This window comes from Natator depressus, chromosome 10, assembly GCF_965152275.1.
Source record: "Natator depressus isolate rNatDep1 chromosome 10, rNatDep2.hap1, whole genome shotgun sequence".
In the NCBI taxonomy this organism is placed as follows: Eukaryota; Metazoa; Chordata; order Testudines; family Cheloniidae; genus Natator; species Natator depressus.
The window spans coordinates 65740243-65755882 of NC_134243.1; the positions used below are offsets into that span (position 1 = coordinate 65740243).

At 41.2% G+C, this 15640-nt stretch overlaps 1 protein-coding gene across 2 annotated transcripts in view; it reads right to left on the minus strand.

The window, feature by feature from the left end:
* Positions 1-15640, minus strand: part of HOMER2 (homer scaffold protein 2) — a 108356-nt gene that overhangs the window by 50818 nt on the left and 41898 nt on the right. For both annotated transcript variants that reach the window (XM_074966415.1, XM_074966416.1), the window contains exon 2: positions 12733-12889. In XM_074966415.1, coding sequence (XP_074822516.1) covers positions 12733-12889 — 157 coding nt within the window. The remainder of the gene's footprint in view (positions 1-12732; positions 12890-15640) is intronic.

The following is a 15640-nucleotide window of genomic DNA, read 5'->3' on the forward strand; positions in this document are numbered from 1 at the left end:
CAAGCTCTCCTGTTGAAGCTGTTCCACTTTATAAAATAATAGACTATTCACTGGACTAGAATGAGTCGATGATCCAGTGGCTAGGGCACCCACTGGGATGTGGGAGAGCCACATTCAAGTCTATATTCCTTCTTTGCAAAAAAAAAAAAAAAGAAAAGAAAAGAAAAGCCTGATCCAGCTTAGGTGCTGAACTCCAGAAGAGGGTTTGTGACTGTGAATCCCAGGTGGAGATAGGCACCTAAATCCCTTTGAAGGGCAGGGCTTAGGCCACACCCCTCTCCTCAGCATTTCCCACTGGCTAGCTCTGCCTAGCTCAGCACACAGTCTTTTGTGGATCCCATTCTCAGGTGCCTAACTGTTCCCATGCATTGTATAGGGTGCCTGGGTGACCAACTGGGGCGGTGGATTCCACTGGTCGGCAGGGCACCTAGAGTCCAGCATTCTAACACTGAGCCTAACTTTCCTTTGTGGAGCTAACCCTTTAAGATTTTCCTGGTGACTGGAAATGAGAACATGAAAAAACTATAATTATATGTCACAAAAATAGTTTGTGGTTACATAATGCCCACATTTTCTGTACCTAATAAAAGCACATTGTCTTTTGTGCAGCCACCATATTACAGACAAACACTTGTATGAAGTCTTATAAAATCTCTAACATTTTCTACACCCCTGTAACGACATTACAGAAGCCTCAGGATGAAGGCCTCATGTTGCAGTCCTAAACATTCCTATCTTGGGACAGACATGGCCAAGTAGGCATAGAATCACAGAATATCAGGGTTGGAAGGGACCTCAGGAGGTCATCTAGTCCAACCCCCTGCTCAAAGCAGGACCAATTCCCAACTAAATCATCCCAGTCAGGGCTTTGTCAAGCCTGACCTTGAAAACCTCTAAGGAAGGAGATTCCACCACCTCCCTAGGTATCCATTCCAGTGCTTCACCACCCTCCTAGTGAAAAAGGTTTTTCCTAATATCCAACCTAAACCTCCCCCACTGCAACTTGAGACCATTACTCCTTGTTCCGTCATCTGCTACCACTGAGAACAGTCTAGATCAGTGGTTCCCAGACTTGTTCCGCCACTTGTGCGGGGAAAGCCCCTGGCGGGCGGGTCAGTTTGTATACCTGCTGCATCCGCAGGTTCAGCCGATCATGGCTCCCAGTGGCCGTGGTTCGCTGCTCCAGGCCAATGGGAGCTCTAGTACGTCTCTCGGCCCATGCCACTTCCAGCAGCTCCCATTGGCCTGGAGCAGCGAACTACGGCCACTGGGAGCTGCAATCAGCTGAACCTGCGGACGCGACAAGTAAACATACCGACCCGGCCCGCCAGGGGCTTTCCCTGCACAAGCGGCAGAACAAGTCTGGGAACCACTGGTATATATCCCTCCTCTTTAGAACCCCCTTTCAGGTAGTTGAAAGCAGCTATCAAATCCCCCCTCATTCTTCTCTTCTGCAGACTAAACAATTCCAGTTCCCTCAGCCTCTCCTCATAAGTCATGTTCCAGTCCCCTAATCATTTTTGTTGCCCTCTGCTGGACTCTCTTCAATTTTTCCACATCCTTCTTGTAGTGTGGGGCCCAAAACTGGACACAGTACTCCAGATGAGACTTCACCAATGTCGAATAAAGGAGAATGATCACGTCCCTCGATCTCCTGGCAATGCCCCTACTTATACAGCCCAAAATGCCATTAGCCTTCTTGGCAACAAGGGCACACTGTTGACTCATATCCAGCTTCTCGTCCACTGTAACCCCTAGGTCCTTTTCTGCAGATCTGCTGCCTAGCCATTCGGTCCCTAGTCTGTAGCGGTGCATGGGATTCTTCCGTCCTAAGTGCAGGACTCTGCACTTGTCTTTGTTGAACCTCACCAGATTTCTTTTGGCCCAATCCTCCAATTTGTCTAGGTCCTTCTGTATCCTATCCCTATCCTCCAGCGTATCTACCACTCCTCCCAGTTTAGTGTCATCTGCAAACTTGCTGAGGGTGCAGCCCACGCCATCCTCTAGATCATCAATGAAGATATTGAACAAAACCGGCCCCAGGACTGACCCTTGGGGCACTCCGCTTGATACCAACTGCCAACTAGACATGGAGCCATTGATCACTACCCGTTGAGCCCGACGATCTAGCCAGCTTTCTAGCCACCTTGTAGTCCATTCATCCAGCCCATACTTCTTTAACTTGCTGGTAAGCATACTGTGGGAGACTGTATCAAAAGCTTTGCTAAAGTCAAGGAATAACACATCCACTGCTTTCCCCTCATCCACAGAGCCAGTTATCTCGTCATAGAAGGCAATTAGGTACTACAGAGAGTCCAATCTGCACAGGCTCTCCCTACCTACTTGGTTGTTTATGGTCATAAACTTTTCATACTGATCACATGGGCTGGAACCGGAGAGGGGAAGCAGGTATAATTAGGGGGCATGAGCTAATTTAGTCATCACTGTACTGTTAAGCCTCCTCTAGTGCAGCAATAAATCCACATCTCCACTGCACATATAAAAGAGAAAAATCCTGTTCTGAGCTCTTACACATAATTTATGTTACTATTTCTTCCCCTTTCCCCACCCCCAAGCTCATGACACCCTTCTTCTGTCAGAGGAAGATTAACCGGAACTCCTTTTGAAGCAATTCAGTGCCACTCCTTGATCACGACAGAGTGATCAATGCAACTTACTCTCCGCCCCTGAAAGGCTGAACTTGTAATCACATTCTACTAAAAAGACTATCTGTGTTGCAAAAGTCATACTGTTGGGTAGATAATTGATATCTGATAGAGGAAGGAACATGGACAAGTTATTTACAGGCGATGAGAATGTCTCCTGGCCATTTTCCTCAGAAGCATCTGGTCTGGCTACAGTAAAATGAAAGGCTCACTGGTCTGATCCAGCCTGGCAATTTCTACAGCCGCACAGCCGAAGGCATATGCCTCTGTGTATACACATATACATCTATAGGATTGTGTAAAATAATATCTCTGTGCTCCATGGATGAAAATCATTTCTATTCTACATGTTTTTCCTCTTTTAAAAAATAATATGCATCAAATTACGTTTGATGCACATGTTATAATAGTTTATTTATAAATTGCATCTGGCACTGTTGACTTGATTAGAATGGCTGAAACATTAACTCTCAGATCGTTTTAGTGGTTGTGTGGGGATTTCCAAACAGACACCTCCAGCAGTACAGCAGGGGGAAAAAGAGAAACTAACAATGTAAATTAGCTGTTCCATTGGACAAGCAATCGTTAGAGCTTTAAAAAGCGTCACAGCTTACATCAATTATTCTTTATTACTTTCAGTGGCTGAACTAAAAAAAATGGGTTAAAGCAAAAATGCCCTGTTTGAAGGGAGGAAGGCTTATGTAATAAAGCATTTGCTGATTCATCAAGGAAACCTCTGGGAATAAACTGCAAGGTATCTGGCTTTTATTCCTGTTACAAAAGAAGGGCTGGATAGGACCATGCAGAATCCATGCATGATGACCAGTGTTCCCATAGTCAATGAATTCTAGCAAGCAGAAGCAAGGGACTTTAACCACTAGTGCTATATGACACTCATCTTCATCAGTTCACACCCCTGCAAGCTTTGCTTTGAAATCTAACAAAGCCAAAAGCCCCAGCACACCCCACCAAGTTGTGCCTGGTTTCACGACCCCAGCAACAGCCTCTGAGCTGTTTGTGATTTTTCACTTGATGCCACATACCAGCTCATGCTCATCGGAGACCTGGCCAGGATTTTCTGAAAGATCCACTAACTTCACTGAGCCTGGCCTGAGTTTAGGAGAACGTAACAAAAATCAGAAATCAGATGCGCTTTGCTTGGTTTCAGGTTTCATTATCAGAACATCACACAGTTTGGATAACCACCTGGTGCCAGTGGTCTTGGCACATGCCAATGCCCAGGGTAACACTTGAAGCTAGTGCTCAAAATCTATAAGAGGTGATTATGAATTGTCATTAGTTTTTCCATTATTAAAGTATAGGTGTTTCCATCAATTAAAATGTGATCTTCGGCTTGAGCAAACAATTTTCTTATTAATTGGAAAATGGTGCCGTTAAAATGTGTCTGTAGGGCACAACATTTTGTGACCAACATACTCCACAAACTGGATCTGAAAAGTGGTTTTTGCAGCATCAATCTGCTGGATGCAATTCTGGGTGCTCTTTTCACAAAGTCAGTGAGAAGCAACTGGGCTGTCCACAGGAACACAGACACAAGCCGCACAGGATCATAATCAAATGTGGAGCTGGTCCAGCTCACTTTTACCACCATGCAGCTGCTGCCAATAATTTGTCACCTATGTCTGACTAGGTTTACAAGTTTGCTTTTGAAGAATTCATATCCTGCGAGTCAAAGGAAGGGATGTGGGATCTTGCACTTGGATTTTAATAATGTGAAAAGAGATTACAGTAGAAATGATCAATCCATTCAAATCACAAAGCTCCACATGACGACATTTTATTCTGAAATAACAACGTCTTGCACAGATGTCAGGACTCCTAGTTAGTACACACAGAGTCTCAAAGGACCCATCAAGTTTCTTGAAGCCAAATCAGGACACAACAGAGCTCATTCTGTTTCATATCCCAGTTCTAACCAATTTTCTGTTCCCTTCACTGCCTCACGTCTTGTTTACGCCAAAAATTTTCTTCAAAATTTTCCCTCCATTCCCTACACTAGTTCAGCTCAACCAGCATTTGCAATTCTGGGAGCCCTTGTGTAGACAGGCTGCTGCAATTATTTCAAGTGCCAATTAGTGGTAGCAGCCAAAGACCTGTAATAGTTATGCTTAACTTTAACAGCTAGAGAGCGCTCAAGCTATTTTAGCTTACCATACCATTTAATACTGTTGTATCACAAATACAGACAACCTTAAGCTACTACTAACCCAATGCAGAACTAGAATAGTAGATTTTAAGGCTAGAAGGGATCAATGCAATCATCTGATCTGACCTCCTGCATAACACTGGCTAAAGATTTTCACCCAGTGACTCCTGTGTCAAGCTACTGGGTGAAATGTAATGTATCTTTTAGCAAGACATCATATCTTGATGACCTTCTGAGATGGAGAATCACCTTAAGACCTCATGTGATGGAGAATAGGGTATATCCCTTGATAGGTTGTTCCAATGCTTAATTGCCCTCACTGCTGAAAATCTGTCCTTTATTTCTAGTTTCAATTTGTCCAGCTTCAACTTCTAGCCATTGCCAAGTTTGTTATGCCTTTGTATGCTAGATTAAAGAGCCTCCTATTATCAGAAATCTTCTCCTGTGCAGGTACTCAGACTGTGATCTGGTCACCTCTTAACCTTCTCTTTGATAAAACCTCTTCTTAAACCTCTCACTGTAAGGCAGATTCTTAATAAGTTGCATCATTCTTGTGACTCTTCTGAGCCCTTTCCAATTTCAATATCCTTTCAAAAGAAGTTTGCACCCCAGAACTACAAGTCAGTGTCTTCCAGTGACCTCACAAAGTGCATATTAGAACCAGTCTTCTGCAGATTTCATTCATTATAATTTATTCCACTATTCCAATGTAATTAGAAAATAAGGTTAAAAAACAGCAAGGTCCATTTTTGGATGGTCGTAACAGACTCTGCCTCAGATGTAGGACAAATACTCCCCTTCATTCAATTTGTTCATCATGCAAAATGAAGGAGAACTTCACAACAAAACCAGCAGCTACCTCTCAAACTGAAGCCCAATCCATTTTCATTATTTACAAAGGAAAAAGACTGCAAGAAGCAACTCCAGATAGCTTTTACAAGTACATGATTTAAACTGCCACTGCTACTAGGACACAGATCTTTATATTCAAGCATTTTTCTTTAACCTATGCTAGGACATCTCAAGCTACGACAGTCTAAGTTACAGCTGTCTCAAAGAACAAAACTGCTTGTTCTGATGAGTCTGAGTAAGGGCTGATTACAATGATAAGAAAAAGTGTGGGCTTCCAGCAGCTTAACCTATCAGTTTCTAAACCCAAACAATATTTACAGTGCATGCATCACTATATACACTAGAAAACCTCAGCTAATATGCATGAATTCAATGGCTGATTCTCCAATATAAAAACAAAATGTTAATAATAATAGACATAGGGATGCATGATACACATTGGAGGACAGAACTGAGTTCTACAATTACACTTTATATAGAGTCTTTAAAGTTCCAGCCATGCTGTTTTCACCCCATGCTGTTTTCCTTAGTTAGGAATTCCTTTTGAAAACATATTAGAATCATAAAGCAGACGAAGTTCTGTGTCTATAACCATGTCAAAGTTAGCAGTTTTGATATTTCATGGGTAAAGAGAATAAGTTGATCAAATATATTCAACTTCCTAAACTGCAGCACCCCAACTACTCCAGCCCTGGGAGTTTCTGCTCAAGAGAATTGTGCTGAGGTTTCTCCGTTGTGAACAAATCTGCATAGGAGTCTAGGAAAACCAGTCAACCTTCATTTGAACTTAGGTGCCCAGAGGAAAAAGCTATTGACCTTACCACTGAGCCATACTATCTTGATTCACCTTACAGTTAACCTTCAAAGAGGTTTATGCAATATAAAAAAGGCCTGAAGTGTTTTCTTCCTGCTGAATTTTTATTTCTGCTGAATTTATGTTAAAAATGGAAGTGGTATCAAGTCAATTTTTCCTTTTTTTGCTGGAGGTCTTTCTTGGAGGACTCAAACGTGGACTGGAATCTCTCTCCAGCTCAGCTCCTACCCAAAGGGGTGGGAAGGAGTGCTGGAGAGAAAATTCTCACCTGCCAAACTGTTTATTCAGACATTTGAGTTGTTGGACCAAAAAAAGGTTTTAAAAAGTCTGAATCATTTTCTGCTCACTTGATCAGGTTTCACTGGCACAAGTTGTCTGGATGTCACAATCCTACTGGTTCTACTGTCGCTAATGGATCTTCAGGGCAGGGACCATGTCATCATCCACAACTGCAGAGTGCACTGCACAATAGGACCTTGACCAGCACTCCGGGTGCTACCATAATATAAACAGCCAACAACAAATAAATAATGACAGCAAATAAAATCCAGCTAGAAAAAACCTGAATTTCTAACGTTAAAAAAACCCAGGAAACAGAACCCTCTCCATGCGCATGCCCCCTACCCATCTCTTTCTGAATATTTTTCCAGGCCTTCTTTATACATTATAAAAACGAGCAAAAAAAAGCACCACAGTTTTCAGATCACTTTTGAAGACTCCTGAGCTGCTTTCTCCTCCTCCTCTGCATTTCATGACCATAAAATATCTGCTGGTCATTTAACTGTATAGCTAACGGAACAGGAAATTTAGGTTTGACAAAGGTGAATCTCCAATTACAAGCATATAGGTTTTGTTTTTAGTAGATGACATGACCAAAAACATAGACAAAATGTGCAGTCACTGTACAACATATAATTGCAGCTAACACACATTTCCCTTAGGGTCCATAAGTCAGCAGGAGCAAAAGCAGGGGTGGGAAGCCATTTGCCTCCTGGCAATCTGTTCACAATGGAGTTAAATGCTGTGAAATCTATAAAGGGCATGGAAAAGTAGGACTTCTTGCATGTCAGTACTGTCATAGTCACAGCAGCAGGGAGTAGCAGGGGAGGAATCCATTAGCAATTCCCACAGATATGTTTAGCCATACTATATATATCCCCAGCTAATTAATCTGCTAAATCAGGATATCACTACATGTTCACTTGGAATATGCTCACAAGAAATAGAAATAATTGCAACCAAATCATGCATTATATTTGCTGCAAATCAGACCCCCCCATTCTCAGATATAAAGTTAAGTGCTATGGTGAATGTACAAGCATCTAGCAAAGTATTTTCATAGCATGTGGTCTGAAGTCTTTATTTGGTGCCAAAAAATGTAGCAGTATGGAATTGCTTCTCAGCGTCACGCTAAATATTTCTGTTAAAAAGATTCAATACTGTTCTAATAATGGAAATTAGGCCAAAGAAAAAGGTATAAAAGCCAAAACAAAATCTAGAGAAAGGCATGTTTCTCTCAGACCCTCTGACAGCACTAACTGCAAATTCTTCAAATCTGAACACACACCTTTTGGCAGAACATCCCAAACCGTTAAAACAAACAAACAAAAAAAAGTGTCCATGCTTTCACAACCAATTTACTTTCATCCACAAAGAAAAGTATGCGGATAGTTTCCTTGAAAGTGGTAACTCTAGAGTTCAGGTTCCTAAATCCACCCCTTTTCACTGAGTAAATATTCAACAAAGAAATGTATGTTCTGTGCAGATGTGCTGAGCTATTGTATTAACTAGTAATGCAGACTGGTGAAAGGATTAGAAAAACAAACCCTGAAGGAATCCAAGCATCATTCTATCATCTTCAGCAGTAGAAATTTCCTTTTCAACATGTGCTATTTTTACTAATCTCTCATATGACAGGATATGAAATTTAAGGCCAAGTATTTTGCAGAGAGGCTTATTCAGTTTATTCTATTCACTCTGAGGAATATACCCCACGGACCTGATTCTGCCACCCTTATTCACACAGAGTTGCACTTTACTCCACGAATAGGCCCATTGACTTTGATCCACAGGTCTGCCAGATAACAAAACATTGTATCCTGGGACTCTTCCTTACTATATTATTTTAACAAGGTTATCAGCTTGGCCATTGCCAGTTAATTTTCAAGGTAACTTATGCTGTATGTTGTTTTATATCACGTGGAAACAAACTTGGGCTCTGCAAATGAATGGTCACTCTGCAGTTGAAATGAAAACTTTCTTTAAAGCACTAAAGGTTATCATTTCTGTAGCATATATTTACTAGAGCCAGTTTTGCAACATGCTGGTCTTTTCCTTCTGTGATCTTGCTTCATTGCTCTTCTCTCTGCCCATCTGCCTGATCGTCCTCATAGAAATATCTTCTCCAGTTTGTGTCAATCACAACATGAGATGTCAGGTTTCTCTGCTGGACTGGTCTCAAAATATCTGTTCCATCCCAAACTATCACTGGATTTTAATTCTCAGGTTAATTTTTTTTCCCCAAGGACAGAATAGAATTGTTTCTCAAAAGATTAACTGGTGCAGTTGTAACCCACACACCTCCTGGGTGTGGTGTTCTGTCCCATCTAATGGCACTAAGACCACTTAGAGAGATTAATGAGTCTGCTCTAGAGCCTCAGCTAGGGGCCCTATGGCTTTTAACTCATGCAGTAAAGGCTTATGCATTTAGCTCCAGATGCCTCAGGTTCAATCCTGCCTGCCAACAATCGGGGTCTGTTTATGTTACAAGTGGGGGCTCGTCCAGGATTTCAGCTGGGACGTACCTCCTCAGGCTAGGGGAAGTATGCAACCCTCACACCTCGTTGGTTTGGTGTTCTGTCCCATCTAGTGGTATCGAGACCACTTAGAGAGACAGAGAGAGATTAATGAGTCTGCTCTACAGCCTTAACTTGAAACCATGTGGCTTTTAGTTCATAAAGTAGAGGCTCATGCACTAAGCTCCAGAGGCCCCAGGTTCAATCCCACCCACCAACGACCGTGGTCTATCAGCCTTACACAGGGTCAATAGATTGAAATGGGGGGGGGGGAAGGGAGGGGAAGAGACCTAGCCCTTGCTTATTGTCATGACTGTACTGCCCCCATATTTGGAGGGGGCTGAAAATAACAGTTTTAATTCTCAGGTTCTCTATGGAAATATGTTAGGTTCCTATTTTTCCAACCTCAGTTTTCCTTTTTAACAAATATTTACAACTTGAAGGTTTTTTTTGTTTTAAAATCAATCCAGGCACTACCATGCGTAACTCCAAAGGGTGATGGAGGTTATTGCTCTGTTTAATTCGCAATCTTTCAGCTCTCTGCGTTTCTAAAGGTAGAATAATATAGATTGATTTTAATGAGGAGTCTGGCCTGTGCTTTCCCCCGCACACTGCACAGTAACCAGCCACTTTTATTAGCTCATGTTTTTTCCCCAGTTTAAGTCACACTCTGACTTTTGCCTAAAACACTAGGGGTTTTCCTATGGCGGAGCCAATGGTCACCTCATTAAATCTGGAACATTCCAAGCCCTATTTGTCAATATTACTTCCTTTAGCGTTCTGTATCTTCCTGTTTAGATGGACTCTGGCGAATGACTCCTCCAAGAATTATGATTAAATTACTTTCTTGAAAAAGTTACAAAGTTCCTTTGTTATTATGTAATTAAAAGACATATTGCTCTGTTCCTTTCCTTGGTAATGTTATCTTGGAAAAGATTCTTATGTTCACACTTGACATAAATACTAACAGCCTATCCAGAAAGGGGAATGTGTCAGCTGTTTTTTCTGTGAGAGGTTACATCAAAGACACTACCCTGGTCTCTGGTGGCTAAGGTTTGTGTGTGTGTCTTTGGATCACTGATCCGCCATGTAGTTTAACTCATCTATGCCATCCTTATAGTTGATACATTACCTCTAGTAATCATTCTGTTGGGAAGACAAATGCTGGTCAGACAGCCAGAGATACCTACTATTCACATTTCTTTTTCCAACCTGTTTTACTTCATGTTTTCTTAACTGCATATGTTCTCTATAAATGTACAATGCATTTCCACACAGAGAAAACTGCATAGCCCTCTACAGACACATCAAGTGCTCCCTAAACACTCGGTAATTATTAGGGGGAAAAACATGATTTTCCTAACAACCCACTCTTTCAAGGAGCAAGACCTGTCAAACTAGTGACACATCAGAAGGGTAACAAATATTCATTAAGTTAGTATTATGCAGCCAGTCCCTGACTTTATGAATGACAACAACAGTAAAGGGGTTAGAGTGACCCTACATTCTTTTCCATATTTGCAATTCAACATGTAGCTCCAGAGGAACAATGAAAGCTTTAAAAAAAGTAAAATGAAGCTCACACAACCAAACCACCACCAATGTGGAATGAATTGCACTGCACTCTAGAGAGTTTTCATAACATTTTATTGCTGCTACATAATGTCAGCGTGACGTGGTAAAACTATAGCAAATGCGCTGAAGTGGGATTTCAATGCGATTTTTATGCAAGTGTCTCAGCATGTCCTGCACTGACTTGTCTAGGCAAAGCAGTGGCCTATAAGGAGGGAGGTTTTGCAGTTAAGGCATAAAATGGAGAGTCATGAAATCTAAGTTGTTTTCACCATAGACTTCCTCACTCAACTAGTTTAATCTAGCCATACGTCAGTTTGCCCATCTTTAAAATGGGGATAACAGCACTTACTCACAGGCTAAGTTATGAAGCTAAATTAACTGATATTAGTAAATGTGCTGAGATTCTTGGATGGAAAAACGGTGCTAGAAAAGTGAAGCATACTGGCTGAATCTGGCAGCACAATACCAGAGCTTCCTTTTCCAGCCTATATTCCCAAACAGGGGGATGCCCAGCATGGAAGGACTCCACAGAAGGGGTAATGAAGAACTCCAAAGAAGCCAGCGTAAACACTATGTTGCTTCTCAGCTAGCACAGGCCTACTATTCTGGAAAGAGGAAGGACAATCCAGAGGCTGGTGAACAATTCATTCTCTGCTGAACGTATCTCAGGAGATTTTTAATTTCAAATGACTCAGATTGATTTCGTGCACGTGCACCCTAATGCTGACAGTTTTTTTGCTCTCTTTTTTAATGTCTTTTGGTAGAATATACCAAGGCTCCTCTCAAAGCGCACTGAGCATGACAAAGAAGCACACAAGCATCAAGAGATGTACGCCACCCCAAACATAGTAACTGAAATGTTTATTTGCTTCTATTAAGTCCAAAATAAAACTGTAATTTGTAATCTATTTTAGAGAGAGAAATAATTTACATAAAATAGTCACTGAAGTTGGTCTACTGAAGGCTAATGAACTCTGCCTTGCTAACATTAACCACTGAATTAAGTGGTAAACTGAAGCTGTTCCAGTTTAGACCTTTACAAAGGAAACATGCAAGGGGTAAATTCTGCCCTCAAATGCACGTCTGGGGCTCCCACTGAATCAATGTAGACATTCTTCCAAGGGCAGAATTTGGCCTTAACCAGTCATTATCGAAAACAATAAAAACTAATTAAAGGAGGGGGGCGCAAGAGAAGGGCTGCAGCATTGTGGAGTTTCTTCACTTTTTCACTGTGCTAGGAGGAATGTTGCATGGGGTTGCGAATTACAATAGCAGACTACGTCTTGCAGACTGAAAAAAGTGACCAGCAGTGTGACAGTCTATCAAGGTGCAGGCAGGAGGGCATAATTACTCACTGAAGACATATTATTTTATCCCAAGGAGTGGGCAATCCTTTCTCTTCAAAACTAATAGCTCCAGTCCGAGCGTGCACCTCTCCCATTGTACCCTTTAAAAATAGGTTTTTGCCACAAAAATTCAGATGTACCTTTAATGGACAATATTTTAAGACACAATCAGCCAAATACTCGCCAAAAGTTGACACTAAGAACTACTGGCCTGCCAAGATGTCAATATTATTAAGCTATTCTAAATTGATATAGTCTTGCCTTCACAAGTATGATTGTGTTCAGAAAGCCACTTGTTATTACACACACACACACACACACACACACACACACACTTACTTCTGCACTCGAAGCTTTCACAGTACAAATAAACAGAGTGGATTACATACAAATTAAGTATTTATTCAATTATCTCTGTAGGCTGGCCCATCCATATCTACTACCAGTTAATGTTGAGCAGCATCACACGATGCTCTCCGATCAATAAGCATGCCAGATGTATCCGTCAACCTCCTACCTTGGCTCCATCCACACTGATAATCCGATAGCTGTTTCTTGTGCTGTCATAGAAGTAGGAAACAGTTACAGCCTGCTTGCTTGCAGGAACCCAGTTCTTCTTGGTGCTGGGGTCAATTTGGAAGACATGTGCTCTGGTGGTGAAGATGGGCTGTTCTCTGGAATAGGGAGGGACAGGAGAAATGGATGCATGAGTTTGTGGAAGATGAAATGTTGCAGAAGTCCGCTCTTGATCAACCATGTTGAAAACAGCAGACCTAAACCTCACAGTTCAAATGAGATAACCCTGGAATTCTAAATGGAAAAACAGTGCACTAAAATTACTATCTGAATCAACACTCCAGCGTTCTATACCTATTCTTAGCCTTACCATGTGACATTTAGCTCCCTGAACTCACTGACCTTCTTCCCTTCTTGGGCCACCAGTACAAATGCAATTTTAGTTCCCATGTTGCTATAACTGGACACTGTTAAAACATTAGCACCTTCTTCCTCAAATTAGCACATCATTTCAATTAAATTACATTGACACACATCTTTGTCAAATCCACCTGCTTTTTCTAAAACCACACGGCTTTCCTTCCTCATACCACTCAGCCATATGAATCATTACTTAGAGACAGAAGTCACTGCAGATTCTCCTTACAATTTTATCAAACCAAATGCCCAGTGTCACTATTTACATACTAAAATCTCAGTCCTTCCTTTCGTTCTGTTCTATGGATGTGCACGAAAATTTAATCAGCTGCAAAGTAGCTAACCATGATGAAAAAAAATTGTATTACATTTTAGTTCAACAAGCTGTATTTATGGGTGAAGTATTTGGGGTCCCACCCCACAGCTTCATTTCCTAACTATAGCACTGTCAATTCACAGACAATTTTACCCAACATGAGAATTCCACACAAAGTACAGGTTTGTTTGTTTTTAAAGATGACAGTATAAACAACATGAGAGCAGAGAAAAAGCAGGGTTAGAAGAACAATAGATGTGATAAACATGAAGTTATTTGGATTGAAGACTACAGTTAGGATTTATTAAGGCAGTAATGTCAGTAAATATTCTATTTCCACTTCAAATTGTACCTTCCATCCAAGTTAAATTTTAAACTGTAAAGAAAACTCTACTATATTTATATAATTTTTTATTCCTTGAGTCTGAGGGCTAACCGATTATATAAAATAGTGAACATTACATGACATTACCACTCAACATAACACATTTAGAATATTATATAATTAAGACATTATCTTGACATAATTATGATAGGATGCTGAAATGTCAGTTTATTCCAATACAACCCACCATATCAGCCTCAGAGAAATAGGATGTCTATAACACACAAACTGAAGAGGCTGCTAGAAGGTGTTTTGCACAAGGCTAATTAATGTCTAGGTAGAACACCAGTGGGAATCTCGGATATTTGTTTTATAAATATTTTTATTTACCCACCTCAAAACCATCAATCTGTGTACATATCTGGCCTTCATGTTTTCCATTATGTTCAATCCTTTGCTCCTTCCAGCTGATTGTTACACCCACTTGTTGTGTTATCTTAGGCCATGGCTACACCTGGAGCTGGAAGAGTAATTTCCAGCTTGAGGAGAGAAACCCACCACACTAAAAATAGAAATGTAGCTGCCATGGTGAGAGAGGTAGGAAGCGCTAACAGCCCTGAGTACACAGCTAGCATCTCAGACAGAATCCTACTCCAGGCAGCTAGCCCCTCCCACTGCTGCAGCTACCCTTCTATTTTTAGCGCCCTAGCTCAATCAGAGCTAGTGAGGATGTGCGTCCTCGAGTTGGAAATTACACCTCCAACTCAAAGTGCAGACATACCTCTAGGCCATAAGATCTTCAAGGCAGGGACTGCGTTCTGCTCTGTTTGGGTAACATCTAGCACAAACCTGCCCTGATCCTGATTGAGGTCTCTAGGTGCTAGATAATACATGATCATACAAATCAAATTGAATTTACTGACATTGGGCATATCTGATACTCTAATTGTAGAATTAACTTGGCAAAGGTGGTTTGCTGGTGAAAAACCTAATGAGGCCTAAAAATGGAAAAAAAAAAAAAAAAAACCACATGCAGGTGCAGTAGTAATGTTTTTCCCTTGTAAGATATCTGCATGGTTTTAAATTTTTCAGGAGCTGTTGAGTACATTTCTGGATGGATGGCTGTGCCAAATTCAATAAATTCAATACTCATGTGGAAGACACTTCAAATACAATGGAACTTTCTCACTATGTTGGTGAAGAAATATAAATTATTCCAGTTATTCCTTATCAGTAGCTCTGTGAGACTGATGTTATATGCAGTCCTAGGTATGTGAATTTGGCTCTCATTTCAAATGCTAATATTTGTGCAGCACTTAGCTAGAAAAAAGGGGCATTTCTCTACACTATACATAGACCACTTCAACCATAAAATGCTCAGCTTAAGAGGCCTAAAGCCCACTTACATATCAAGTTTTTATTAAGCAAATACAAGTGAGTCTATGCCAATAATTACCTTCAAATTAAGAATGCCACCTGAGTAAGCAGCTACGGTTTATCCATAATGGGGAAGTCAGAGAAATTTCCCCTTTAAAGTACTTGCTCTTGGGCTCTTACAAAAAAATACTACATAGCTCCGCAGCCAGGGAATAGATATCTTCTCCCCCTCTCCCATTTGCTTGCTCTGTATTTTTTGTGGGCATAACATAACATAGTCATCCTGAGCCTGGAGACTGACAGTTCCAGTACCTCTGCTGCGGCTTGTAGCTTTGCCAGTCTTGCCTACTGCTATTCAGAACCCTCTGGGGAGCAGTCAAACTAGCAAGACTCAGTCTTCTTTTGCAGCTTGGGAAAGTCTTGCGCACAGGCAGACACTGGAATTGTTCACTGAAAAGGTAAACCCCCAAAACA